The sequence below is a fragment of the Symphalangus syndactylus genome, chromosome 12 (assembly GCF_028878055.3).
Source record: "Symphalangus syndactylus isolate Jambi chromosome 12, NHGRI_mSymSyn1-v2.1_pri, whole genome shotgun sequence".
Classification (NCBI taxonomy): Eukaryota; Metazoa; Chordata; class Mammalia; order Primates; family Hylobatidae; genus Symphalangus; species Symphalangus syndactylus.
In genome coordinates this window covers 141,160,440-141,186,218 of record NC_072441.2, presented here as the reverse complement: position 1 = coordinate 141,186,218, position 25,779 = coordinate 141,160,440, and the positions used below count along the sequence as shown (strand labels likewise).

The 25,779-nt window shown below is 50.6% G+C and overlaps 2 protein-coding genes and 1 non-coding gene across 9 annotated transcripts in view; all 3 read right to left on the bottom strand.

The window, feature by feature from the left end:
* The window catches only part of STK40 (serine/threonine kinase 40), a 46,894-nt gene extending 39,846 nt beyond the window's left edge, over positions 1-7,048 (bottom strand). For 2 of the 4 annotated variants that reach the window (XM_063627921.1, XM_063627917.1), the window contains exon 1: positions 6,853-7,048. The gene's annotated coding sequence lies outside the window, so the exon portion shown is untranslated. The remainder of the gene's footprint in view (positions 1-6,852) is intronic. The other 2 variants (XM_063627918.1, XM_063627922.1) reach the window with 1 other exon arrangement.
* Positions 7,049-14,529: 7,481 nt separating this feature from the next.
* On the bottom strand, positions 14,530-19,692 carry LSM10 (LSM10, U7 small nuclear RNA associated). Of its 4 annotated transcripts, none has more exons than XM_063627938.1 (3): positions 19,506-19,686; positions 18,980-19,175; positions 14,530-15,267 (listed from the first exon to the last, which is right to left on the bottom strand). In XM_063627938.1, the coding sequence occupies exon 3, from the start codon at positions 15,241-15,243 to the stop codon at positions 14,872-14,874; it is 372 nt and encodes a 123-aa protein (XP_063484008.1). In that variant the 5' UTR covers positions 15,244-15,267; positions 18,980-19,175; positions 19,506-19,686; the 3' UTR covers positions 14,530-14,871. The 4 variants fall into 4 exon arrangements, with proteins under 4 accessions (XP_063484008.1, XP_055111209.1, XP_055111207.1 ...); XM_055255234.2 differs by having other exon boundaries at positions 19,562-19,653; XM_055255232.2 differs by lacking the exon at positions 18,980-19,175 and having other exon boundaries at positions 19,506-19,692.
* Positions 19,693-24,761: 5,069 nt separating this feature from the next.
* LOC129469272 (U4 spliceosomal RNA) lies at positions 24,762-24,900 on the bottom strand. The gene has a single exon (XR_008652966.1). It is a non-coding gene; the product is annotated as a U4 spliceosomal RNA (small nuclear RNA).
* Positions 24,901-25,779: the final 879 nt, after the last annotated feature.

Genomic DNA, 25,779 nt, shown 5'->3' with positions numbered 1-25,779 from the left:
AGGGACCACTCCAGGAGTCAGAAAAGAACACACACTATGAAACTTACCCCAAACTCAGTAATGCTGGGAGTGTCATACTTATTGCAAAATGTAGCAGGACTCTTGCTCCCCAGGGTTGGCAGATGCCAGCAACAGGATTCCAAAAGCCCTATGGAATGCTGGGCTACACCAGGCCCAAGGTCCCCAAGGCGCTGAACCAAGCTTCTCCCTAGAAGCACTGCTGTCCCCTCAACACACCTCACATCAGCTCTGCCCCAGAGAGAAATGACAAGCACATCAGTTCTGCTCTTACCAATTCCCACTACAATGACCAGTCCACTCTCTCTTCCTTCTGGACCCTTGCATCCAGACTTCCTAAAGGCTGAAGATCTTCTATCTCTTTTGCCAAGTAGGTGGCAGTGTGTAAACATATTTAGAGGGGACAGCTTTATTCTGCATGCCAAGACCCCTTCTCAGTTCTTCTACCTCTGGTGCTTTCCAACAACTAGAGTTCCTTTGAAACCATCAGGCCTGTAGACTGCTAAGTTCTGGGGAGCCTGAACTCACACCCAAGACTAACTGTCATGGCCAGGAGAGAATGAACAACATTGAGTTGTAGCCTCTTTTTTTTTTGAGACGGAGTCTCACTCTGTTGCCCAGGCTGGAGTGCGGTGGCGCGATCCCGGCTCACTGCACGCTCTGCCTCCTGGGTTCACACCATTCGCCTGCCTCAGTCTCCTAAGTAGCTGGGACTACAGGCGCCCACCACCACGTCTGGCTAATTTTTTGTATTTTTAGTAGATACGGGTTTTCACCATGTTAGCCAGGATGGTCTCGATCTCCTGACCTCATGATCCGCCTGCCTCGGTCTCCTAAAGTGCTGGGATTACAGGCTTGAGCCACCGCGCCCGGCCTGGGTTGTAGCCTCTTTAGGGAGAGGGAACACCTGTGTTCCCCTCAGGACATATGACCTCAACCCAGAAGAATAGACTCACTTGCTGGAGGAAAAATAAGGCTGCCCCAATTTATTAAAAGGAGGCCTAGAAATTCTTTAATTCACTTCTAGAAATTTATCCTGCAGATGATACCGAAGGTGGGCAAAGTCATATGTATGAAGTCACTTCAGCAGAAGTGTTTAGGGAGTAGAATGCAGAAAATAACAGCAGTGTTTGTTAGCAGAGAGCTTGCTGAATAAATTACGCACAGTGAGACACATCATAGCCACAAATGACCCAGACCTGCACGTGCCAAAGTGGAACTATCTCTAAGATAGTACGTAAATCACAGCAAGCAATTCCATCCTTTCCCCTCTTGGATCTTGATTACAGAGCCTGGGAGGAAACGCGGGGGCTGCTGTGGGCCCTCGGCTACCTTCAAGGCCAGAGTCTCACCTGGGCAGGTGGAGGAGAAAGAAATGCTCGTTTCAGATCATTTTCTTGTTTACTTTCTTTACACCACAAACCCAAAGACAAATCATGTAAAAAAACTCCCAAATTCCAAAGGGCCTGTTTGAAGGCCCGCCTGCCAGCACACCCCTCACTATAGTCCAATCCAGTTGAGGGACAGCTTCTGGCTCCCTTAGAACTTCAAGGGTCAAGGACACTGGGCAGCTTTCTCTCCCTTCCCTGAAGGTTCTGAGCAAGTCCTGGGTGGCCTCTGGCAGGTATCAGTCCTTCCTGAGAAGAAGGACTGAATCTGCTGAGCCAGCATCAGGCAGCAAATCCAATTTCCAGACCTCTCTCTAGATAAGATCTCCAGGGGGCACTGAGAAAGCCTCTCTCCCCTGAGGGTCTCTGCTGTTCAGGACCCCATCGGTGGGCTGTAGTATGCTGAATCGGGGTGGATATTGCCAGAGGGAAGGGTTGCTCTTAGGGCCATAGGAAGGCTGAAGATTTATCATTTTATAGATGTGAAACATGAAGAGGTTCACCTCCCTGGTTAAATCTGGGCAGAGGAAAGGTGAAGGAAGGAAAGCTGCCCTTCTCCCTGCTGATTCAGGCCAAAGCAAAGGGAAGCCTGGCCCAAGTCCAGACAGGGTTCTACAAGACCTCCCAACTGATCCTCTCCCGAGAGGGTGTGCCCAGGGTTTACTGAACAAAGCTGGCAGATTTCACTGGCCATTATCTTCTCCTTGAGCCATCCCTATCTCTGCACTATCATTCACTCTGTCACCCAAACCAAGGACCTCAAGGTTACCTGTCACCATTCCTCCTCCCTCTGGCATCACTTCCAAACACTCCCAGAGTCCAGTTGATTTCCCCCCATACAGCTCATCTCTGCTCTTCTTCTCAACCCCATTGCCTCTGCCCTGATCTAAGCCCCTCTCAGCCCTTGCTGGGATTACTGCAACAGCCTCCTATGGGGACTCCAACCTCTCCCCGACCCACTCCATCCTCCAAAGCAGATGCAGGTCTAACGGTATGTTTCCTCCACTGAATGCAAGGCATCCATCACCAACAGAATACAAAATTCCAGCATCTGAGCCTGACTGCCTGCCTACCTCTCAGGCACATCCGGCAGTCGGTCCCTTCACACTCTGGGCTAGAACTCCCGTGGTTCCTAAAGTGCCACACAAATGACCACATATCCATGCTTGTGCCAGGCTGCTCCCCCTGCCTGGAGGGCTTCATAGACCCCCAGGAAACTCTATGCATTCTTCAAGATCCAATTCACGTTCTTTTTTTGAGACAGGGTCTCACTCTGCTGTCCAGGCTCGAGTGCAGCGGTGCGATTACAGCTTACTGGGAGTCAGTAACTCCCAGGTTCAAGTGATCCTCCCACTTCAGCCTTCCAAGTAGCTGGAACTACAGGTACATGCCACCACGCTTAACTAAGTTTTTTCTTTTTTAATTCTCGTAGAGATGGGGTCCCACTACGTTGGCCCAGGCTGGTCTTCAACTCCTGGGCTCAAGCGATTCTCCTGCCTCAGCCTCCCAAAGTGTTGGGATTACAGGCGTGAGCTGCTGTGCCCAGTCCCAGTTCAAGTTCTAAGGGCACTCTGAAGTTCTCCCCAGTCTCCTCCTCATCCTAGAGCTTAATCACTTCTTCCACTGGGTTCCCCCACATGCTACAGACTTCTGTGAGAGAACTGCCAAACTGTGCACATGTTAACTGGTTAGGAGCCTGCCCCTAGATCACAACCTCCTCCATGGTAGGGCCTGCCTCTCCATTTTTCTCCTGCCCCCAGGACCCAGCAGAGCCCCAGCCACACATGGGAGCTCATGTATGTGGAATCAGGGCTCTGTATTTTGAGCTACCACACTCATCAGTGTGTGTGATGCCTCCTGATGCTGCTTATTCTGGTACCAGACTAGGGTTGCTAGCAGGGACACACAGAGAAGAAATTCTAAATACATTTTCTCCCACGTATACTTTTTTTTTTTTGAGACAGGGTCTCACTGTGTCACCTAAACTGGAATGCAGTGGTGCAATCTTGGCTCACTGCAGCCACGATCACCTGGGCTCAAGAGATCCTTCTACCTCAGCCTCCCTCGTAGCTGGGACTACAGGTGCGTATGACCATGCCCAGCTAATTTTTGTATTTTTTGTAGAGACGGGTTTCGCCATGTTGCCCAGGCTGGTCTTGAACTCCTAGGCTCAAGCGATCTGCCCATCTCAGCCTCCCAAAGTTCAGGGATTACAGGCGTTAGCCACCGTGCCTGGCCAACCCATGTATACTTTAGTACTATTTTTTCTCAGCACAGTCCTACTTCTATTTTTAAAAATAGTTCTTTTAAAGAGCCAAGCTGAATCATCTGCATGGCTCCCATACAGACCGGGTAAACTCCCCTTAGATTTTCTTTTCAGAAAGAATAAAATAAAATTCTGTGATCTTGTGATCCCTCAGGACACTTCTGACAGCTCAATGGGACATAGTTCTAGTTGCCATGAATTGCTGCAACTAATTCCTAAAAGTTCTTTCCTGTAGCCTGTAATAAGAGCTAACATTTACTACTCAGTGTCTGCTAAGTACCCATCCTGTAACATCTTACTTACTCCTCACAACTGCCCTATTAGGAAGGTACTCGTATTGTCCCCATTTTACAGATGAGAAAGCTGGGATGGAGAGAATAAGTAACCCCTGGTGACCAGCAGGGATAGAAGTAGAACACATCTGTCTGATGGCAGAGCCAAATAAGCTTTTTTTTTTTTTTTTTTTTGAGACAGAGTTTCGCTCTTGTTGCCCAGGCTGGAGTGCCATGGCGCGATTTTGGCTCACTGTAACCTCCGCCTCCTGGGTTCAAGAGATTCTCCTGTCTCAGCCTCCCGAGTAGCTGGGATTACAAGCATGCACCACCACGTCCGGCTAATTTTGTATTTCTAGTAGAGAAGGGGTTTCTCCATGTTAGACTGGTCTCGAACTCCTGACCTCAGGTGATCTGCCCACTTCGGCCTCCTAAAGTGCTGGGATTACAGGCGTGAGCCATCACGCCCGGCCTCAAATAACCTCTTAACTATTACAAACTACTGCCTTCCCCAAAGGTCACATTAAAAGCACAAATTAGCAAACAGCACCCTTTACAACTGGCCTTCTGAGAGGGCAGTCTTATCTCTTCAGCTGCTCAAGCAACCTACAATCCCAGGAAGAGAGGGGCACATGTGCCAGGCACTTCTGCGCCAGGCAGAGAAGCCCAGGCCAATGCAGGAGCTTGCCATCTGGCACTGGGTGCACGTGGTGCTTCCTCAGCACAGATCTATCGCCCCAGCACCAACTCTCCTCTCTCAGAAGCCTAGGTTTGTCTCTGAAGAGTTCTCCAGCCCCTCAGTCCCTCCTTTCCCCCTCCTTCCCTCCTCTACTGGGACTCCAGTGAAATCTTTCTAAAATATGTAACCAATCATGTCACTCCTCTGCTTCAGACCTTTTCACTCGCTCCCGGCTGCCCTGGGCATGATATCTCAAATTGTTAACATGGCATTCTTTCATCAACCTATACTGCTTCACTTGCACCATATCAACTTCCATACCACTAGATTGAACAATCTGAGATTTCTGGAATAAACTAAGAATTTATTGTCTATCTCGCTCTCAAAGTATTCATTCTCACCTGGCTAGGCCTCCCCTCCTCTCCTTTTAGACTCAGCTCCAGCATCACTTCTACCAAGCCTTTCCATGGCACACTGCTGTCCCCACCCCACCCCCAAGGCTGAGCTCGCAGCTTTCTCCCTTTCTCTACTGGGCTCCCACACTACTCTGTTGCTGCTGCTATTAGCTGCCGCTACTGCTTTTTTTTTTTTTGAGACAGAGTCTCACTCTGTTACCCAGGCTGGAGTGCAGTGGCTCGATCTTGGCTCACTGCAACCTCCGCCTCCCGGGTTCAAGCAATTCTCCTGCCTCAGCCTCCCGAGTAGCTGGGATTACAGGCTCATGCCACCACGCCCGGCTAATTTTTCTATTTTTAGTAGAGATGGGGTTTCACCATGTTAGCCAGGCTGGTCTCAAACTCCTGACCTCAGGTGATCCGCCCGCCTCGGCTTCCCAAAGTGCTGGGATTACAGGCATGAGCCATGGCGCCTGGCCACTACTAGCTTCTTTAGACCACATTTCAACCACTTGTTTACAGGTCAATTTCCCTTAATTAGACTGTATGCTCCTTGAAATAAAAATAGATAACATTTATTGAATTCTCATTACGTGGCAAACACGGTTGTATGTTTCACATGTTAACTTTTTACTCTTCAGAATATCTCTCTATGTTATCATCCCTGTTTTGTAGATGAAGACACTGAGGCACAGGGAGACTAAGCAATGTGCCCAGGGACACACAGCTGGAAAGTTGCTGAGCCAGAATTTGAACTCAGGAAGTCTGGCTCCAAAACCTACTCTTAACCACTATACTGTCTAGCACTTGCCTCTAGGCAGGGACTCTTGTTGTGGTCATGTGAGAAATGAATGAATGAATGAATGAGGACTGTCTAGATTAACCCAACCAACAACTTGCACAGCACGGCCATTAGGAAGCACTAAAGGAGCCCACAGGCACTGTTTACAAACAAGATTCTTTCGGCCCTACGATTACACATTCTGCTCTTATCTCACGTGAAACTACTCAAAGAGGGAAAGGCGCCCAGCCCAGTATGCCTACCCTCTTCCCCACTGGTTCTCAGAACCAAAGCAAAGCCAACTGGTTTCCTCCAGTGACTTAAAACAGAGCAAAGTCTATCCTGCCACACAGAGGGCGGCTGTCATCTCTTCCTTCCGCTAACAAAAGGGCTTCAAACCTGGGGATTGGGGTGGGCAGAAAACTCGGCATCGGGAATCCGAATGTCCCTACCTACTGGCTGGAAGGCGGGGCCAAGTGGCGTGGGAATGGGCGGGCCTGACCGGCTCGGCAGGTGAAACACTGACCACAGCAAGCTCTCCTTGGAAAAGGCCGGCCAAACGTGGCCTTGGCAAGCAGGTAGCTGTGACTCGTACCTGAACGCTGCCCGGGATATGAAAATTCCCCAGCAGCGGTAGCGCCCGTGCCAGAGTGAGGGCTCTTGGAGAAGCCCTGGCTGGCCCTCCCTGGGGACTCGTTCTAACTATCAAGTCACTCTCGGGATTAGGAGGGAAACACGGAGAGGCAGAAGGTGTCTTTTTGGAAAGATCTGGCTGGGTGACTCTGGGCAAAGCTGGCAGTGCCCACTTCCCAGAGCTGCAGCGGGGACTGAAGCTCCCGCGGCCTCCCGGTAACCGGCGCGAGGCAGCCCTCGCCCCTGCCGCAGGGGAAGGGCAGAGCCCCCAGCGGAGGAGGGGGCATTCGCCGGGGCCATTCCTGCTGCACCCAGATGGCTTCAGGCTGTCACTCCGATTCCACCGCCGCGGCCGCCGGGGCCCGCCCCGCCTACCCGCAACCCCCACCCGGCTCCCCGCTCCTGGACCCCTGCCCTCACCTTCGCCGGGTGGTCAGAGCTGTTCGCCCATAGTCCGTAGCCCAGAGCCGGGGTTGCTCGGCTCTCCGTCCCGGGGGGCCGGGGCCGGGCTGGAGGCGTGCGAGCCGCTCACCGCCGCCTCCCAGCGCAGCCACCCAAGCCGCTGCCGCCGCCGCCTCCCTCCATGGCTGCGGCGCCGCCACCTGACAACGGAAGTGACGCACCGCCCCCTCCTCCCCTGCCTTAGCCGCGGCCCCGCCCCTCCCGGGCCCCGCCCTCCGCCTGCGTCTCCAGCCCCACGGCTTTCGGATTGGGGCGCCATCTTGACGATGGGCGGAAGACTTCAGGCAAGAGGCCAGAGTCCGGTTGAGGATTGGTTCAGGGTGGGGTCTGGGCGAAACCTGTTACACGATTGGAGGCCGAGGCTCTAATAAGGCGGTACTTACTGCTGATCTATATCTGCGGCGAGGCTGGGACGGAGGCACCGCCCCGCCCGACTGTTTAGAACCTCGCGGGCCCTACACTCCCCCTGCCGAGGTTAAAGTCCCCAGCGGTTGGAAGATCGACCAATTGTAGTGTATTTATCAGAAAAGTGACTCATCCTTGATCCCCATTTCCCGGTTTGTGGAACTCTGTGAGGAAAGCGCTGCAGTTAGGCTCGATAAAAGACAGAAATTCCTGTCGCAGCGCTCATAATTCATTTCCCTCTAGGTCTCTCGCCTTTGTAGAAACCCCGAGGATGGCCAGCTTCAACCTAGAGATCCCTGAAGCCTTGACCAGGGAGGTTTACAGTGAAGAGTTCCTATTAGCGACTACAGCTATCTAACCTCAGTTCCTCCTGCTGCAGTTTCGGTCCCTTTCTCCTCCTCCTCCAGCAACCACGCCCTCCATGAATCAGCTTCTTGCACCAGCAGATGAGCCCTTTAAAGGGATTGCATCAGGCAAGTGACTCACTGGGGCCGTCTAAGAGCGTGGCTTCCCTCCCTTGGCATGCAGAAGCAGCTAGAAGGGCTCAGTGGCAGCAGCACCAGTAGCCATAGCCCCACTCCCTTGACCCAGAGTTGTGAGTCAGGGTGTTTGCTGCTTATGATTTCTAACTCTTGACTGTCTTTGCAGCTGTCCCCTGGGTCACTCTATATCCATGTGTGAGCACACGTGTCTAAGCTTGTGTGCACTGCTGGGTTTTCCTAGGGTGTGTGGCCACTTGTGTGTATGTGCATTTGTCATCTCCACATAGGCAGTGCCAGGACACAAGAGCTGATATGAGTGAAGTCGGGCTGCCTCTACCTGTGTCCTTTGTCTCTGAATGCCTGGTGCCCACTGAGCTGCTGATGGGGCTGACTAACAAGAGTAATCAGGACAGCTCCCACCATTGTGCCATACACTGCATGGAGCACTTGAGACATTAGTATTAGGTAGGCGGCTGTTTACAGCTGAGGAAGCCAGTGCTCAGAGAAGGAAATTAATGTGCCCAAACACACACAGCTAATAATGGCAGGGCTAGGATTCAAATCAAGTCTGATGGATTCCAAAAAGCTTGGCTTTGAATCCCTGCTGCATCACTTACAAGCTGGGCGACTATGTGCAAATTGCCCAATCTTCCCCTTCTGTCCAAACAGGGATAACGCTTGAGGGATCACTGTGAGGACTCGGAGTTAATGGAAACAGCATTTTGCAAGACCCAGCGAGCGCTCATACTCCTCTCAGTTGAAGGGCTTCAATGAGGTGGGTGACCAAAAGACAGGCATAAAGAAGGCCCCAGCCCACCAAGCTCCTCTCTCTGACAAAACAAAAAGCCTAGGGATTCCGGAAGCCCTGACTCTGACAAAAATGAGTTTTGGGTTTTCCAGAGCTCTAATTATCAGCTAGATGAATCACTCTGCGCTGACACCATCATTCCTACCCCCAGGAGACTCTCAGCTGATTGAAAATATAGAATTTTAACAAAGGAGAGGAGGAGGAACAGAAAGCTAGGAGGAGAAGAAGTAACGAATAGAAACCAAAGGTGCCAGCCAGAGGAAATGAGAAACTGTCATCAGGACACCAGCATGAGGAGAACGCTGGGACACACACACACACACACACACACTCACACTCACACTCACGCTGACATACTCTTGCTGGCTCTCCAACTCTAGGCTTACGGCAGACGGTGCTGCCATAACAAAGTGACGCCTGTCACAACAGCATGAGATGGTGGCTTGACGAGGTATAGGCAGATCTGCCTATCACAGAAGGAGGGAAAGAGACCTTGAACCCCTAGGGGCTTCCTCAGGCTTCTGAACCCCCGTCTCCATTACTGGTTGGCTCTGGCTTTTCTTTGTCACCAAATCACAAGGCCTAAATCTGGCAAATTTTCAGTGTCAGACCTACACTCTGTAGCTAGGTACCACCACTGTGGTGAACAAAGGCACCTCTTATCATACTCTATCATCAGTATGATGCCAAGAGTGCTGGGAAACAGAATAGCACAGCAGTTAAGATCATGGAGTTGGAGTCACACAGACCTGAGTTCAAATCCCCATTCTGTTGTTCACCTTGAGCAGGCCACATAACTTCCTTGAGCCTGTTTGCTCAAATGTAAAATGGTGCTATTAATATATGGGGTTTTTATAATGATATAATAAGATTACTTTCAAGGCCAGGCGAGGTGGCTCATGCCTATAATCCCAGCACTTTGGGAGGCCGAGGTGGGTGGATCGTCTGAGGTCAGGAGTTCGAGACCAGCCTGGCTAACATGGCAAAACCCTGTCTCTACTGAAAATACAAAAATTAGCTGGGCATGGTGGCTGGTGCCTGTAATCCCAGCTACTTGAGAGGCTGAGCGGGGGGAATCACTTGAACCTGGGAGGCAGAGGTTGTGGTGAGCCGAGATCGCACCATTGCACTCCAGCCCAGGCAACAAGAGCGAAACACCATCTCAAAAAAAAAAAACAAAAACAAAAACAAAAGGATTATTTCCATTCCACAAGATTGACGGAGTGCCCACTATGTGCAGAGCACTGAGCTAGATGCTGGAGATTCGGCATAACTAGACAACAGCTTTGCCCTCGTGGAGCATCAGAGCACCCAGCACAGGGCAAGTAGTAAAATTCAACAGAGTAGCTATTTTTTATTTATTTTATTTTAGAGACAGGGTCTTGCTCTGTTGCCTAGGCTGGAGTGCAGTGGCACAATCACAGCTCACTGCACCCTCAAACTCCCAGGCTCAAGAGATCCTCCCACCTCAGCCTCCTGAGTAGCTGGGACTTAAAGGTGTGTCCGACCACATCCTGCTAATTTTAAAAAAAATTTTTATAGACACAGGGTCTCACTGTGTTGCCAGGGCTGGTCGTGAACTCCTGGGCTCAAGTGATCCTCCCACCTCAGCCTCCCAAAGTGCTGGGATTATAGGTGTGAGCCACTGCACCTGGCCAGTATTTTTCATGACCATTATGGTGCCCATCTTGGCACTCTGCCTCTAACTTAGCCATGGGACCTGGAGAGAGCCCCTTTCCCTCTCTGGGCCTCAGTTTCCTCAGCTGTAAAATGACGGACTTGGACTGGGTCAGTAGCAGCAGTTCCCAACTTCCCCACCTTCAAAGCCTTTTTTCCCACCTTCAAAGTCTTTTTCCCTCTGCCTCCACACTATCCAGAATCTGGTGGGACAGTAACACTTTGCATTGTTTTTCATCTTTTCCTTGGTGTTCTCCCTCCTTCTCTTACACAGATAAGTTACTCTGTATTCATTACTTTGGGAAACAAATGATACAACAGAATGCAGGACCCATTTTTAGCTTCTGAATTCCAAAAGCTTAGCTTTCAGGGAGGAATGGACAGAATTTCTGTTCAGATACACATTTAGAAAACTGTATAATGGGGATCTGGGAGTCTGAGATTGAGGAGGGCGGTCCCTGAGAAGAGAGAAGCTTCTCCTCAGTCTTGTAACTGGGAATATCATCTCGGTCCAAGGAACTGAGAAGCAGAGAGGAGCTGTGCTCCTTTTCCTGGGTGGGGCACCAGGGAAGTCACAAAACCCTCTGGAGAAATGGCTGCATGCTGCATTTTGGACAAACAGGGCCTAACTCACCTAAGACTCAAGAATTTCCTAGGCCTAACATGGCCTGGGAAAAGCAGAAAAACAAAACAAAACAAAACTCTGCATGGGTATGGGTTACACTTGGAGGGGTCTTTTGGTGGGGGGATGGGGAGCAACTCAGCAGCAACCTTCATGGGCTGATGACAAAAGGTCACAACCAAATGAGAACATCTCAGTGGATGCTAGTGTGACTGGATGACCAAATCAGACTATGCTTCCCATGCTTTGGCACCTTGAAAGGAAGAGCCCTAGATTTCCAACATAATGCCAAGGAAAATGGGGGAACTGTGAATTGACTGCAATTAACTTTCTGCCACTCTGGCTGAGTAGGACAAAATACAGGAATTCAAGTGAGTTAAAGAAAATTCAAGTTCTGTTTCCTGCACACCAGAAAATGGAACCAGTTACTCTCTGTCCACAGGCCTTGTGTCATGTGCCCCACCCCCTCCCATTTCTCCACTCTCATCTGCCTCTCTCTCCCGCAACAGCCACAGTGTTACTATTATTGTCCCACATCTCCAAGCTTTCCCATCCCAGGACCTTTGCACAGGCAGTTTCCTCTGCCTTGTCCTGGCTTTTTAAATGACAGGCTCCTTCTCAGTTTAACTACTTTCCTGCTGGGTGGGATGGCTCAAGCCCTTAATCCCAGTGACTGGGGCCAAGGCAGGAGGATTGCTTGAGGCCAGAAGTTTGAGACCAGCCCGGACAACATAGTGATACCCTGTCTCTTGGGGAAAAAAAAAAAAAGTTATGAAATTAAGACAGTGTGGTGGCATGCACCTGTAGTTCCAGCTACTTGGAAGGCTGAGGCCTGAGCCCAGGAGTTCAAAGCTGCAGTGAGCCATGATCGCACCACTGCGCTCTTGCCTGGGCGACAGAGCAAGACTCCATGTCTAAAAAAAAAGATTTCACTTCCTCAGACTACATTTTCCAAAATACAACTACCTGTTATTGTCTCTCAGAAGGCCCTGTTTATTTCCTTCAGGGCACCTGTAAATATTTTTACTTTTTTAGTTTATCTGTTTCCCTCACTAGAATGTTCACTTCCTGAGGCAAGACCCTTGTTCATCTTGATGTTCCCCAGTTGCTACCACTGTGCCTGGTACATAGCTGGTGCTCAAGAATGACCTGTGGAATGGCTGACCAGTGGCAGTTGGGGAGTTCCTGGTTTCCCACAGGCTGGTGGGCACTGGGCTCCCTCAACCCCTTCCTGGGCCCCTGACAGCCTTTTCCAGCAAGCCAAGACCAGATTACAAAAGACCCATCTTTGGGGTTTGAAGACTCAGCTGTGCTCTAACCCAGGGGCTTGGCAAAAATGTGTCTCTGCAGGGCCTGGTTCCCCTCATTCTCATCTGTCTTCCCAAGACCTTGCCTAGGAATGACAGGGGGCCACTGGGGTCTGGCACACGACACTTAAGGAACATGTCTTGAGCCTTTCTTCTCAGCAACCCACACTAGCCTTACTGCTTCCCTTGCTGCTCTGCTGAGGACGGAGAAGCCCTTGGTGTGCCATCAGAGCCTCAGAGCTCGACCTTTCCTGCATCCCTAAGCCGAACCCCCAGCTAAGCCCTCTTCCATTTCTCACACACAGGCACACATGTGGGAGAGGTCTGCAAGGGAAGCTGCTGTGGGACTCCCACCAGTTCCTCATCTCTCTCCCCACTTGCGAGGGTATGGTGACGTTCCCACAGCGAAGGCCTTCCCTCTGCGCCTGCCCTCTGGTTTCTATTTCCAGCAGTCACTTTGTGTTGTCAGTCAGTCCTCTTAACTCCAGTTGTCAAGAGGGGCCGGAAAACTCAGAAGTTCTCCCTGCTAGGACCCTCTGTTCTCCCTCAAGGCGAAGGGCAGAGTTAAGGGGCTTCTAGACCTGTAGGCAATAAAATAAATACAGTATGCAAAAGAATCACGGTGGACGGGTGGATGTGAATGCAGATTCCTGGGTGCTAGACTGCAGTTCAAGCCTGGGTAAGGAGGAGCCAGGAAAGTGCATTTCCTACACACATCCCAGTTGGTCCTGATGAGGTGGTCTGCAGACAACAGCTGACACAGACTGAACTCAAATGTGAATGCAGTGCCCTTGGGCTGCTAACGTCCACATGAACATTCCTCTCAAATCTCCCTCAAGAATGACAGCATCTTAAGGTCAGGGGCCCTGCTGTATTCAAAACTCTGCCACAGCAGTTCTCAAGCTGGATTTCATTTTTTTTTTTTTTTTTTTTTTTTGAGACAGTCTCACTCTGTCACCCAGGCTGGAGTGCCATGGTGTGATCTCGGCTCACTGCAACCTCTGCCTCCTGGGTTCAAGCAATTCTTGTGCCTCAGCCTCCCGGGTAGCTGGGATTACAGGCGCCCACCACCACGCCCGGCTAATTGTTCTATTTTTAGTAGAGACAGGGTTTCACCATGTTGGCCAGGCTGGTCACGAACTCCTGGCCTCAAGTGATCCATCAGCCTCAGCCTCCCAAAATGCTGAGAATATAGGCGTGAACCATTGTGTTCTGCCTCATCTTTGTTTTCTCTGACCACCTCCCCCACTAGGGTATAAGCTCCTATGCAAAAAGGTTCAAATCTCACTTGATAATATGTGCTTGGCCAGACCTGGTGGCTCACGCCTGTAATCCTACCACTCAGGGAGGCTGAGGCAGGAGGATGGCTTGAGCCCAGGAATTCAAGACCAGCATAGGCAACATAGTGAGACCTTGTCTCTATTGAAAACAAAACAAAACAAAACAAAACAAAAAGATGATGTGTGCTTAGCAGAAGGCCTTGGCACATGGCAGGTGTGCTGTGGATATCTGATGAGTTCAAACTCTCTAGTTCCACAGAAGAAAGCCACTTTCTTTTTTTTTTTTGAGACGGAGTCTTCCTCTGTCACCCAGGCTGGAGTGCAGTGGCACGATCTCGGCTCACTGCAGCCTCCACCTCCTGGTTCAATTCAAGCGATTCTCCCACCTCAGCCTCCCGAGGAGCTGAGATTACAGGTGTGCACCACCACGCCTGGCTAATTTTTTTTGTATTTTTAGTAGAGACGGGGTTTCACCATGTTGGCCGGGCTGGTCTCGAACTTCTGACTTCAAGTGAGCCACTTTTACTAAGATGGTTGTTTGCCTGTGGCAGGCCTAGAATGACAACAAGGCAGCTACTACAAGGACTTGGGTTCTAACCCTGAGAACCCAATAACTCTCAGATTAGAGATGGAATTCCTGCTGTTGGCCGAGCTCCCACACCCCAGGGGAGGAGGGCCCAGGATACTCCAACCTCTCTGTTTCAGGAAACAGCAATGAGACTAACAGCCTCTTCAACAGGGACTCTGAATAGAAAAGCCACTTTCCACCTGACCAGACTGAAGTACTCTCCTACCATTCTCAAACTGCTACATATTGGAATTGCCTGGGAAATTAAAAAAACTCCTAGCCCTCAGACCATACCCCATACCAATGAAATATGAATCTCTGAGGGTGGGACAGGTGATTCCAATGTGCAGCCAAACTTGAGTCTGCCCCTGACTACACAGGACGGTCTGGGAGCCCAGCACACAGAAGGGAAAGCCTGGGGCACGGACCTGTTTGTATCCAAGTTGGGTTTCGTGAGAAAATGAACACAACTGCAAGAGAAACGGAGACACCTAGAGGTGGCTCAGGCTGAGCATGTTTAATTATCCTCACTGGGAGAGTTGAAAACTACTTGACAGGTTCCATAATCAATAAGTCAGAGATTCAGATCATCAAAAAGGGGGATTGTCACCTACCCCAAGGCCACAGGTAGATAGGATTCTGGGTCTCAGAGTGAGTCTGGGAGGTGGAACCCTGTGAAAGGCAGCTTTGACAGGTGGTGTCTGTTGGACGCCAGATTCTGGCCTGGCCCTGCCCTCTTCTCGGGTTCCAGACAGGGTGTGAGGGCAGGGAGCTGGCTCTGGAGATCACTGGAGGACTCCGAGTTGGGGCCAGGGCTGGCTGAGGGCCTCACTTACAGTTTTTGGAGGGAAATTCCCACCGGCCTTGGCCCTTGCCACCAAAGTTCCGCACCCGATGGATAATCTGCAGCTGCTGCTCAATGGTCGAGGTGATGTTCACGTCATCTGGGATGTGGACGTAGCGGACATTGCGGCCTGTCACAAAGAGGTCATCCAGCTTGACCTGATGCCCCCAGCGGTCCGTGTAGGTGACTTTGGCCAGGCGGATGTTCATGAAAGCATCGACATTGTCTATGCGTCCGTGGGCCACGCTCTCATCCCGCAGGTCCACAGTGGTTACCCGGCCCTGGAGGCCCTGCAGCAGGATGATCAGGCTGTTTTCAGAGATGGTCCGCTCCTTCACCGAATGGCTCACCGCCATTTTTCCACACCAGCTGCCTGCTTGCTGTGGACAGGAGCACACACATGGCAGCTATAGCAGGGTAGGGGGTACAGTTGCCAACTCACCTCCACCAGGGTCTCAAACAAAATTCCCAGCACAGACCACCTCTACGATTTTTGTATCTGTGGACACAGATGCTTCTCGCACACGTCTCATAGAATCCTCACACCAACTCGCAAGCCAAGGATTACTTATGCTCACTTTATGAATGAGAAAAATACGGCTAGGATGGCCAGGCGCAGTGGGATACACCTGTGGTACTAGCTACTCAGGAGACTGAGGTAGGAGCTTCACTTGAGCCCAAGAGCTCTGCTGACCTGCTTGGGCAACATAGCAAGACCCCAACTCTAATTTTTTAAAAAAACCTACAAGAAGGCCAGGCGTGGTGGCTCACGCCTGTAATCCCAGCACTTTGGGAGGCTGAGGCAGGTGGATCACGAGGTCAGGAGATTGAGACCATCCTGGCTAACATGGTGAAACCCCGTCTCTACTACAAATGCAAAAAAAATTAGCCGAGTGTGGTGGCAGCGGGTGCCTGTGGTCCCAGCTACTCGGGAGGCTGAGGCAGGAGAATGGCAAGAACCTGAGAGGCAGAGCTTGCAGTGAGCCAAGACTGCGCCACTGCACTCCAGCCTGGGTGGCAGAGTGACTCTGTCTCAGAAAAAAAAAAAAACTATAAGAAAACGGTGAGCATTTGCTGGGTGCGGTGGCTCACGCCTACAATCCCAGCACTTTGGGAGTCTGAGGCGGGTGGATCACCTGAGGTCAGGAGTTCGAGAACAGCCTGGCTAACACGGTGAAACCCTGTTTCTACTAAAAATACAAAAAATTAGCCAAGCGTGGTGGCACACGCCTGTAATCTCAGCTACTCGGGAGGGTGAGGCAGGAGAATTGCTTGATCCTAGGAGGCAGAGGTTGCAATGAGCCGAGATCGTGCCATTGCACTCCAGCCTGGGCAACAAGAGCAAGACTCTGTCTCAAAAAATAAAGAAAATAGTGAGTATTTCTATTGAGTCAGAGACAAGAAAAGAATGCCTTTTATGGCTTCTTTTTTTTTTTTTTTTTTTTGAGACGGAGTCTCGCTCTTTCACCCAGGCTGGAGTGCAGTGGCGAGATCTCGGCTCACTGCAGGCTCCGCCCCCCGGGGTTCACACCATTCTCCTGCCTCAGCCTCCCACGTAGCTGGGACTACAGGTTCCTGCCACCTCGCCCGGCTAATTTTTTGTATTTTTAGTAGAGACGGGGTTTCACCGTGTTAGCCAGGATGGTCTTGATCTCCTGACCTCGTGATCCGCCCGCCTCGGCCTCCCAAAGTGCTGGGATTACAGGCGTGAGCCACCGCACCCGGCCTTTTTTTTTTTTTTTTTTTTTTTTTTGAGATGGAGTCTTGCTCTGTTGCCCAGGCTGGAGTGCAGTGGCGCAATCTCGGCTCACTGCAAGCTCCGCCTCCCGGGTTCACGCCATTCTCCTGCCTCAGCCTCTCCGAGTAGCTGGGACTACAGGCGCCCGCCACCACGCCCGGCTAATTTTTTGTATTTTTAGTAGAGACGGAGTTTCACCGTGGTCTCGATCTCCTGACCTCGTGATCCGCCCGCCTTGGCCTCCCAAAGTGCTGGGATTACAAGCGTGAGCCACCGCGCCCGGCATGGCTTCTAATCAACAGTAAAATGTAGGTGAATGGTCAATGCAATGTTCAAAAAACGATTATAGAAAGAAGGGAAGGAATTGAGAGAAACAATAATTATAAAGGAGGATCACTGTCCTTGTTTGTCAATTATATGATTATCTACATTGAGAATTCAAGATAAATTATTAGGACTAACAACAAAAGTATCATTCCTAATAACACATTAATTTTAAAAAGTCAATAATTTTAAAAAAAGAAAAATATGGCTAGGAGAGGTAACTTGCCCAAGGTCACAGTAAATAAGTGGAATTGCTGGAATTCAAATCCGTAGCCACAGGCCGGGCGTGGTGGCTCCCCCCTGTAATCCCAGCATTTTGGGAGGCCAAGGCTGGTGGATCGCTTGAGGCTAAGAATTCAAGACCAGCCTGGCCAATATGGTGAAACCCCATCTCTACTAAAAATACAAAAATTAGTCAGGCATGGTGGTGAGCACCTATAATCACAGCTGCTCCGGAGGCTGAGGCAGGAGAATCGCTTGAATCCGGGAGGTGAAGGCTGTAGTGAGCCAAGATCACGCCACTGCACTCCAGCCTGGGCAACAGAGAGACTCTGTCTCAAAAAAAAAAAAAAAAAAAAAAAAGAAAGAAAATCCATAGCCTCCTGGCTCCAAACCTCACACCAGGTGTACATTAGAATCATCTGGCGAGTTTTTAACCTGACCTCCCCACTCCAGAGATTCTGATTCATTTGGTTAGAGGGGTGGGCCCAGGTATCCTATTTTGTAAAAGCTCCCGGCTGGGTGCGGTGGCTCACTCCTGTAATCCCATCACTTTAGGAGACCGAGGCGGGAGGATCATGAGGTCAGGAGATCGAGACCATCCTGGCTAACATGGTGAAACCCCGTCTCTACTAAAAATAAAAAAAAAAAATTAGCCGGGCATGGTGGCAGGCGCCTGTAGTCCCAGCTACTCGGGAGGCTGAGGCAGGAGAATGGCGTGAACCTGGGAGACAGAGCTTGCAGTGAGCCGAGATCGCGCCACTGCACTCCAGCCTGGGCAGCAGAGTTACTTGTCTCAAAAAAAAAAAAAAAAAAAAAGAAAGCTCCCCAGGTAACTCCAAAGTGCTGAGGGGTACTGGTTAGAAATGCGCAATCTCAGGTCTCTCCCCAGGCCTGTTCTGAGATAATCCACTCCTTCACTGAGTGGCTCACTGCCATCTTCCACACTGGCTGGAAACAGACTGCATTTTAACATGACCCCCTATGTGAATTAGATACACATTAAGGTTTGAGAATCATTGGTTGACACCAGTAGTTCTCAAACATTAGTGTGTATCAGAATCATCTGAGGGGCTTGTTATCTCAGCTTGCTGGGCCCCACTCCCAGTTTGACTCAGGTCTGAGGTGAGGCCCAGAGATAAAAGTCATTTTGAACATGTTCCCAGGTGATGCTGATGCTGCTGGTCAGGGGCCCACACTCTGGGAACTATTGGTCTACACCATGCAGCTGTTATGTAAGTAGAAATTTAGGTAATGAGGTCGGGCGCAGGGGCTCATGCCTGTAATCCCAGGATTTTGGGAGGCCAAGGCGAGTGGATCACCTGAGGTCAGGAGTTCAAGACCCGCCTGGCCAACATGGTGAAACCCAGTATCTACTAAAAATACAAAAATTACCTGGGCATGGGCCCACCTGTAATCTCAGCTACTTGGGAGGCTGAAGCAGGAGAATCGCTTGAACCCAGAAGGCAGAGGTTACAGTGAGCCAAGATTGTGCCACTGCACTCCAGCCTGGGTGACACAGCGAGACTCTCAGAAAAAAAAAAAGAAAAGAAATCTAGATAATGAATTGGGGGAAAAAAAACCCCAACCGGTAGTATATAAGGTACATAGGTTTTGAAGGTAGAGAAACCTAGGTTGGAATCCCCACTCCACCCCTAATTATGAAAACCTAGAAAAGTTAATGTCTCTGAAGCTGTTTCCACATTTATTAAACTACAGGCAAAACAAAGCTACCAGAATCACACTCCACTGAAGGTACTCTCCTTTGATTTCAACATGCCCTGATATTGTATTAGTGCACTATGTCTTACCTATCCCGTATTTTCAGACCCTGAGTTAAAGGGGGTAGAACGCTCTCTCTTTACGACCTCACTCAGCATCCCGTCCAGGGCTGTGCAGTGTGGCACTGAGCGTGGCAAGCCAGACGAGGCCAGTGATGAGGGGGGCTGGGAGCTAGGTCCCTGGCCAGGGCCTAACGACCAGCCACCCGGCTGCAGCCTGACGAATCTGCGATCAAGCAAAGGTATGGGGTTGCTGCTGCGACTGCAAAGAGCAGTCACCGGACCTCGAGTCAGGCCCGGGTTCTAGGACAGGCTCTGCCACCTCCTAGGAGGGCGATCACTTAGCAAACCACTTAGCTTCTCCAAGCTAGCTAAGCTACCGGTAAAACGAGATGAGCACCCCTTACTCAGAGCAGCGGGAGCGGGTCTGGGGAAATGAGCTATACTCGGTAAATGGGGAAGAAAACGCTTCCTGGGCTCCGGCACCTCCTTCCGGAGGTCCTGGCATCCCCCGCATTCCGCCCCGGGGCTCCCTGCACCGCCGACCCGGACCCACCACGCGACATTCCTTCCGCTTTCCCCGTCTGGGTCGCCGCCGAAGCTAGCGGGCACCTGGACTGGCTGCCTCCCGCCGGCTGCAGCAGGACGGAGAAACCATGCCTGCGACCGGGCCGCTCTGTCCTCCGGGCGCAGAGTGCGTCAGTGCTCTGCGAGTCACCGCGGCACGGAGAAACTACAATCCCCAGAATGCTTCGCGGCGCGGGGCTCGCGCTCCGCAAATCCCGGCCTGCGTCATTGGAGTCTCCTTCACTAGAGTCGTTCATTCATTCCGCACGCATTCATTGAACCGACACCCTGGGCCAGGCTCCTTCCCAGGCTCCGGCATAGAGCGGTGACCAAGATCAAGTGGCTCCCTGAGCTGATGGCGCTGCGGGAGAAAGTCTTAAGAAAGCAAACAAGAAAAATAGAGAAAAAGTTATTTAGAAGATTAAAAGTGTGATGTGATAGTGACTAGGTGGTCTTTCATTGGATTGTCAGGGGTGTCCTGAGAAGTTGACATTTGAGTTGAGGTTAGTGACATGAAGCCAAGCTTGTGAAAACTATGGGAGGAACATTGCAATTGGAGGGAACAGTTTGTTAAATAAATTTTTTTTTTTTTTTTTGAGACAGAGTCTCGCTCTGTCGCCCAGGCTGGAGTGCAGTGGCGCAATCTCGGCTCACTGCAAGCTCCGCCTCCCGGGTTCACGCCATTCTCCTGCCTCAGCCTCTCCAAGTAGCTGGGACTACAGGCGCCCGCCACCACTCCCGGCTAATTTTTTTGTATTTTTAGTAGAAACGGGGTTTCACCGTGGTCTCGATCTCCTGACCTCGTGATCCGCCCGCCTCGGTCTCCCAAAGTGCTGGGATTACAAGCGTGAGCCACCGCGCCCGGCCTTGTTAAATAAAATTTATAGAAGGCAGGGCCAGGCGCGGAGGCCCACACTTGTCATCCCAGCACTTTGGAGGACAAGGCGAAAGGGTCACTGGAGCCCAGGAGTTCGAGACCAGTCTGGGCAACATAGGGAGACTCTGTCTCTACAAAAAAAATAGAAAAAATTAGCCCACCGTGGTGGTGTACACCTCTAGTCCCACCTACTCGGGAGGCTGAGGCAGGAGAAGTGCTTGAATCCAGGAAGTGGAGGCTGCAGTGAGCTCAGAAAGTACCACTTCATTCCAGCCTCGGCAACAGAGCAAGACTGCGTCTCCAAAAAAAAAAAAAAAAAAGTTGGAGGCCATTGGTTTGAACAGGGCTCCTGCACCAAGCCCAACAGACAGAACCAAAATGGAGTCACTCATGCTCAAGTTCCACATCACCAAGTGGAAACTAAGTTGTTTATCTGATATTCCGATAAATCAGAAGAGTGAGAGATAGCTAGATCTCCAAACCATCCCGTTTTAGCTGGCAGGATAAGAAAGTCCCCTCTGCTTTAGCCTTCAAAGTTACAAGGAAAGTAACTTTGAAACAACCAATCTTCTTTTTGTTTTCTGTTTCTGCTTTCTTCAGCCCTTTTCTGTCTGTAAAACCAATCTTCTCTGCTCAGCTCATTTGAACACTCATTCCATTTTATAGAATGAAGTGTTGCCCAATTCTAGAGTTGCAAATAAAAGTCAAATTTAACAAATTTGGCAAAAAAAGCCAAATCACCAATTAAAAGTTAAATTTTTTCTTTTCACAGTTCATGCAAAGAACCTGGGGGAAATGACCTTGACAATTTAGGAACACAGGAAAGGCCAGGGAAGCTGGGGAGATTGGTATAACAAGAGGCCAGAGAGGAAGCAGGAGCCAGAGCATATAGGGCTTTGTGAGCCAAGGTAAGGAGTTGAGATTTCATGGTTAGGAGTACAGCCTCCGGATACAGTGCCTAGGTTCAAATCTACCCTGGCTAGCTGTGACTTTGGGCAAGTTAGCTATCTTCTCTGTGCCTCAGTCTTCTCATCTAGTACTAGAAGTGTTATGATAGGCTATTGAAAGGGAGCGATGTGATTTGATTTACTTGTAGAGACAGAGTCTCACCCTGTCACCCAGGCTGGAGTGCAGTGGTGTGATCATAGCTCACTGCAGCCTCAACTTCCTGGGTTCAAGTGATCCTCCTACCCAAGCCTCAAGAATAGCTGGGACTACAGGCACACGCCACTGTGCCCTACCTGATTTACATTTTTTAAAAGTCATTCTGTATAGCCTTGGAAAAATTACTTTCTTCCTCAGCCTCAATTTCCTTGTTATGAAAACAAAAAATAAGGTCTTTCTCAGAGAACTGTAAGATTTAAGTGACCTTCATTAATGTGTGAAAGCACCTGGCACAGAGAAGACGCTCAGTAAGTTAGGCTTCTTGTCTGGGGGTGGTGGCTCACACCTGTAATCCCAACACTTTGGGAGGCCAAGGCAAGAGGACTGTTTAAGCTCAGGAGTTTGAGACCAGCCTGGGTAACACAGTGAGACCCCATCTCTAAATTTTTTTTTTTTTTGAGATGGAGTTTCGCTCTTGTTGCCCAGGCTGGAGTGCAATGTCCCGATCTTGGCTCACCACAACCTCCGCCTCCCGGGTTCAAGCAATTCTCCTGCCTCAGCCTCCTAAGTAGCTGGGATTATAGGTATGCACCACCACGCCTGGCTAATTTTTGTATTTTTAGTAGAGACAGGGTTTCTCCATGTTGGTCAGGCTGGTCTCGAACTCCCGACCTAGGGTGATCTGCCCACCTTGGCCTCCCAAAGTGCTGGGATTACAGGCGTGAGCCACCGAACCCGGCCAAAAATGTTTTAAGAAATTAGCTGGGTGTGGCCGGGCGCGGTGGCTCACGCCTGTAGTCCCAGCACTTTGGGAGGCCAAGGTGGGCAGATCACGAGGTCAGGATATCGAGACCATCCTGGCTAACACGGTGAAACCCCGTCTCTACTAAAAATACAAAAAATTAGCCAGGCGTGGTGGCGGGCGTCTGTAGTCCCAGCTACTCGGGAGGCTGAGGCAGGAGAATGGCGTGAACCCGGGAGGCGGAGCTTGCAGTGAGCAGAGATGGCGCCACTGCACTCCAGCCTGGGCGACAGAGCGAGACTACGTCTCAGAAAAAAAAAAAAAAAAAACGAAATTAGCTGGGTGTAGTGGGTGCGCCTATAGTCCCAGCTGTCACAAGAACCTTAGGGTGTCACTTTGCCATCTGGAAACCTCTGTGGCTAGCAGCGCCTATGCTTGACTTTTGCTTGTGCCTGCTGGGCTCGTTCTGCCCGCTCAGTCCGGCAGGCTGAGCTCAGCTTGCACTACGGGCCCGGATCCCATGCCTGCCAAAGGCGTGCCAGGTGTGGAGCAGCGAGGGATGTGTGAGCGAGTGAGCACAGGGTCTGACCACTGCACACAGCCAGATAGGCCGGCTGCTGCAGCGGGTGGGCAGCTCCAAGCGCCCGCACTGGCAGCTCCAAGCGCCGGCATAGGCTTTGGCTCTGTGCAAGACTGCAGCTGGACCAGACATACCATAAGTGGCTTCTGCTGTGGACACCAGCATCTGGACAAGGGGAACACAGTGGTGGCCGAAAGCTCAGAGACACCAGGAACCACAGAACCACAAAGAGGGTGTTAGAGTGTGTCACAGCCCTGGCTTGTGGAGCCCGGTCTGGGCCCCAAGAAGGGCTGCAGCTCTTCACAGGACGAGGAGCAGGGGCGGGGCATGTTGGGGGGCGGGGGCGTGTTTCAGTCCATATGTGTTACAGCTCTTTCAGTCCCACCGCTGTGCCGCCCTCCTTTGGCCCGTGGCTACTGGGCTGGCTGGGCCCCGCCACTGCTTCCTGTCATGTGGCACAGCTACCCGCTGGTGGAGGGTGGGCCCCCAGAAGGGTCACCACTCTTCACTCTTGCAGTCTGGGAGTGTGTCACCACCCACACTGGCCAGGAATATGTTATACTCCTTCCACTCCCGCTGTTTGGCGGGTCCCAAGTTCTTGTTTCGCATCCAGGAAGAATGAGGTTATGTGGATAACTGGAGGGTAAGCAAGCTGGAGGGAGCTTTATTGAGTGACAGAACAGCTCTTGGGAGACCTGAAGTGGGTGGCTCCTTTCCATAGGCAGGTCCTGTGGAGTGTCTGAGGCTGGCTGAGTCTGGGGTTTTCATGTGCGCAGAATGGAGGAAGTGCATGCTGGTTGGCCCATGGGTGGCCATGGGTGGGCCTGGAAAAAGTATCATCCAATTGGCTGGAAGGCATCAATGAAGTTCTTACTCCTGTCCTGGATTCCACCTGGAACCGGCAGCCCCACCCCCAGGCTTCAGGCCACCCCTGGCTTGAAGCTGGGGCTTCACTGGGGATCTGCCCCTTCTGCCTAGGGAACCTGACTGCCTCCTTGCACTATTAACATGCCGTCTGCTGGTGCCCAGATTGCCTGTGCTGATGGGTGCCTGCAGGCCTGCACCAAGCCACCCTGAGTCCCCTGGCCTGCATCCCATGCTTATTGGCGCCCAAAGTCTGGAGGGGTGCTGAGGCAGTGGTGGTTGGTGTGTCAGTGTCGCCCCAAGTGCACGCACATCAAGCTGGGTCACAACAGTGCCCGGGCTTAGCCGCAACTTTGCTCTGCACTGCAGTGGGCGCCAAGAGTGGGAAGATGCCAGGGAGTGGGAGCAGGCACTTCTGAGCCTGCAGGGGCAGGGGCTTTCTGGGCCGTCAAGAGCACAGGGATGCCCGGGTCTGGAGCCGTGGCTGGGCTGCTGCAGCTGTGCCCGGGAATGAGGGCTCCATGCCCTGCCAACTTGGTAGGGTGTGGGGCTCCTTCTGGTATCACCTGTTTCTGGCCCCTGCTGGCTCCAGAGCATGCAGCCCCAGCTGCACCTCTGCTGCTGCAGCTAGCATGAAGTGGTTGAAGCTGGCTGCTCCAGATGGGCCGCTTCTGCCATCACAGCTACTTGGGAGGCTGTGGCTGGAGGATCTCTTGAGCCCAGGAGATTGAGGCTGCAGTGAGCTATGATTGTGCCACTGCACACTGCACTCCAGCCTGAGTGACAAAGACCCTGTCTAAAAAAAAAAAAAAAAAAAAAGAAGCTTCTTTCATTCCTTCACTCTCTCATTCATTGATTTCCATCTCCCCTAGGAGGCTTCCCTTTTTATCAGCAATCACAGTTGGGCTCTTCTTATTCTAAATATAAAATTGTCTTTCTCCTCCATGCAATCTACTGTTTTCTTACTTTAACAGTCAAACTTCTCAAAAGGCCCTTATGCCAGCCTTTCCTCAAATATGATCACTTTTCCAGCTATCTATGTGAGACTGGATTTGCTTCTCTTCTTTTAAATATTCAGTCTCCATAGAGACTGTCAAAAGTTGCCAATGCCGATTATATTGTGAGTTTTCATGGCTGGGTGTTGGGATTTTTCAGTGAGTGAGAATTGTGCCTCAGATAAACCTCATTGGTGATAATACTGCTACTTACATAAGTTTTAAACTTATGTTAGTGAGTTTATGTTTATATATATATATATATATATATATATATATACACTTTTTTTTTTTTTGAGACAGTCTTGCTCTGTTGCCCAGGCTAGTGCACTGGTGAGATCTTGGCTCACTGCAACCTCCATCTCCCAGGTTCAAGCGATTCTTCTGCCTCAGCTCCCTAAGTAGCAGGGATTACAGGTGCATACCACTATGCCTGACTAATTTTTGTATTTTTAGTAGAGACAGGGTTTTACCATGTTGGCCAGGCTGGTCTCGAACTCCTGACTTCAGGTGATCCACCTGCTTTGGCCTTTCAAAGTGCTAGGATTACAGGCATAAGCCACTGTACCCAGCCTATATTTTATATATATATATATATATAAAAATGAATGTTAGAGAGCTTATATATTTTATGTATATACAAATGTATGTTAGTTTATATATTTTATATATAAATGTGTTAGGGAGTTTATGTATTTTATATATACAAATTTATGTTAATGAGTTTATATTTTTATATATAAATTTATGTTAGTGAGTTAATATATTTTATATAAAATTTGTGTTAGTGGCCGGGCGCGGTGGCTCACGCTTGTAATCCCAGCACTTTGGGAGGCCGAGGCGGGTGGATCATGACGTCAGGAGATCCAGACCATGGTGAAACCCCGTCTCTACCAAAAACACAAAAAATATTAGCCGGGCGTGGTGGCGGGCACCTGTAGTCCCAGCTACTCGGAGAGGCTGAGGCAGGAGAATGGCGTGAACCCGGGAGGCGGAGCTTGCAGTGAGCCGAGATTGCGCCACTGCACTCCAGCCTGGGCGACAGAGCGAGACTCCTTCTCGAAAAAAAAAAAAATAAATAAATAAATAAAATTTATGTTA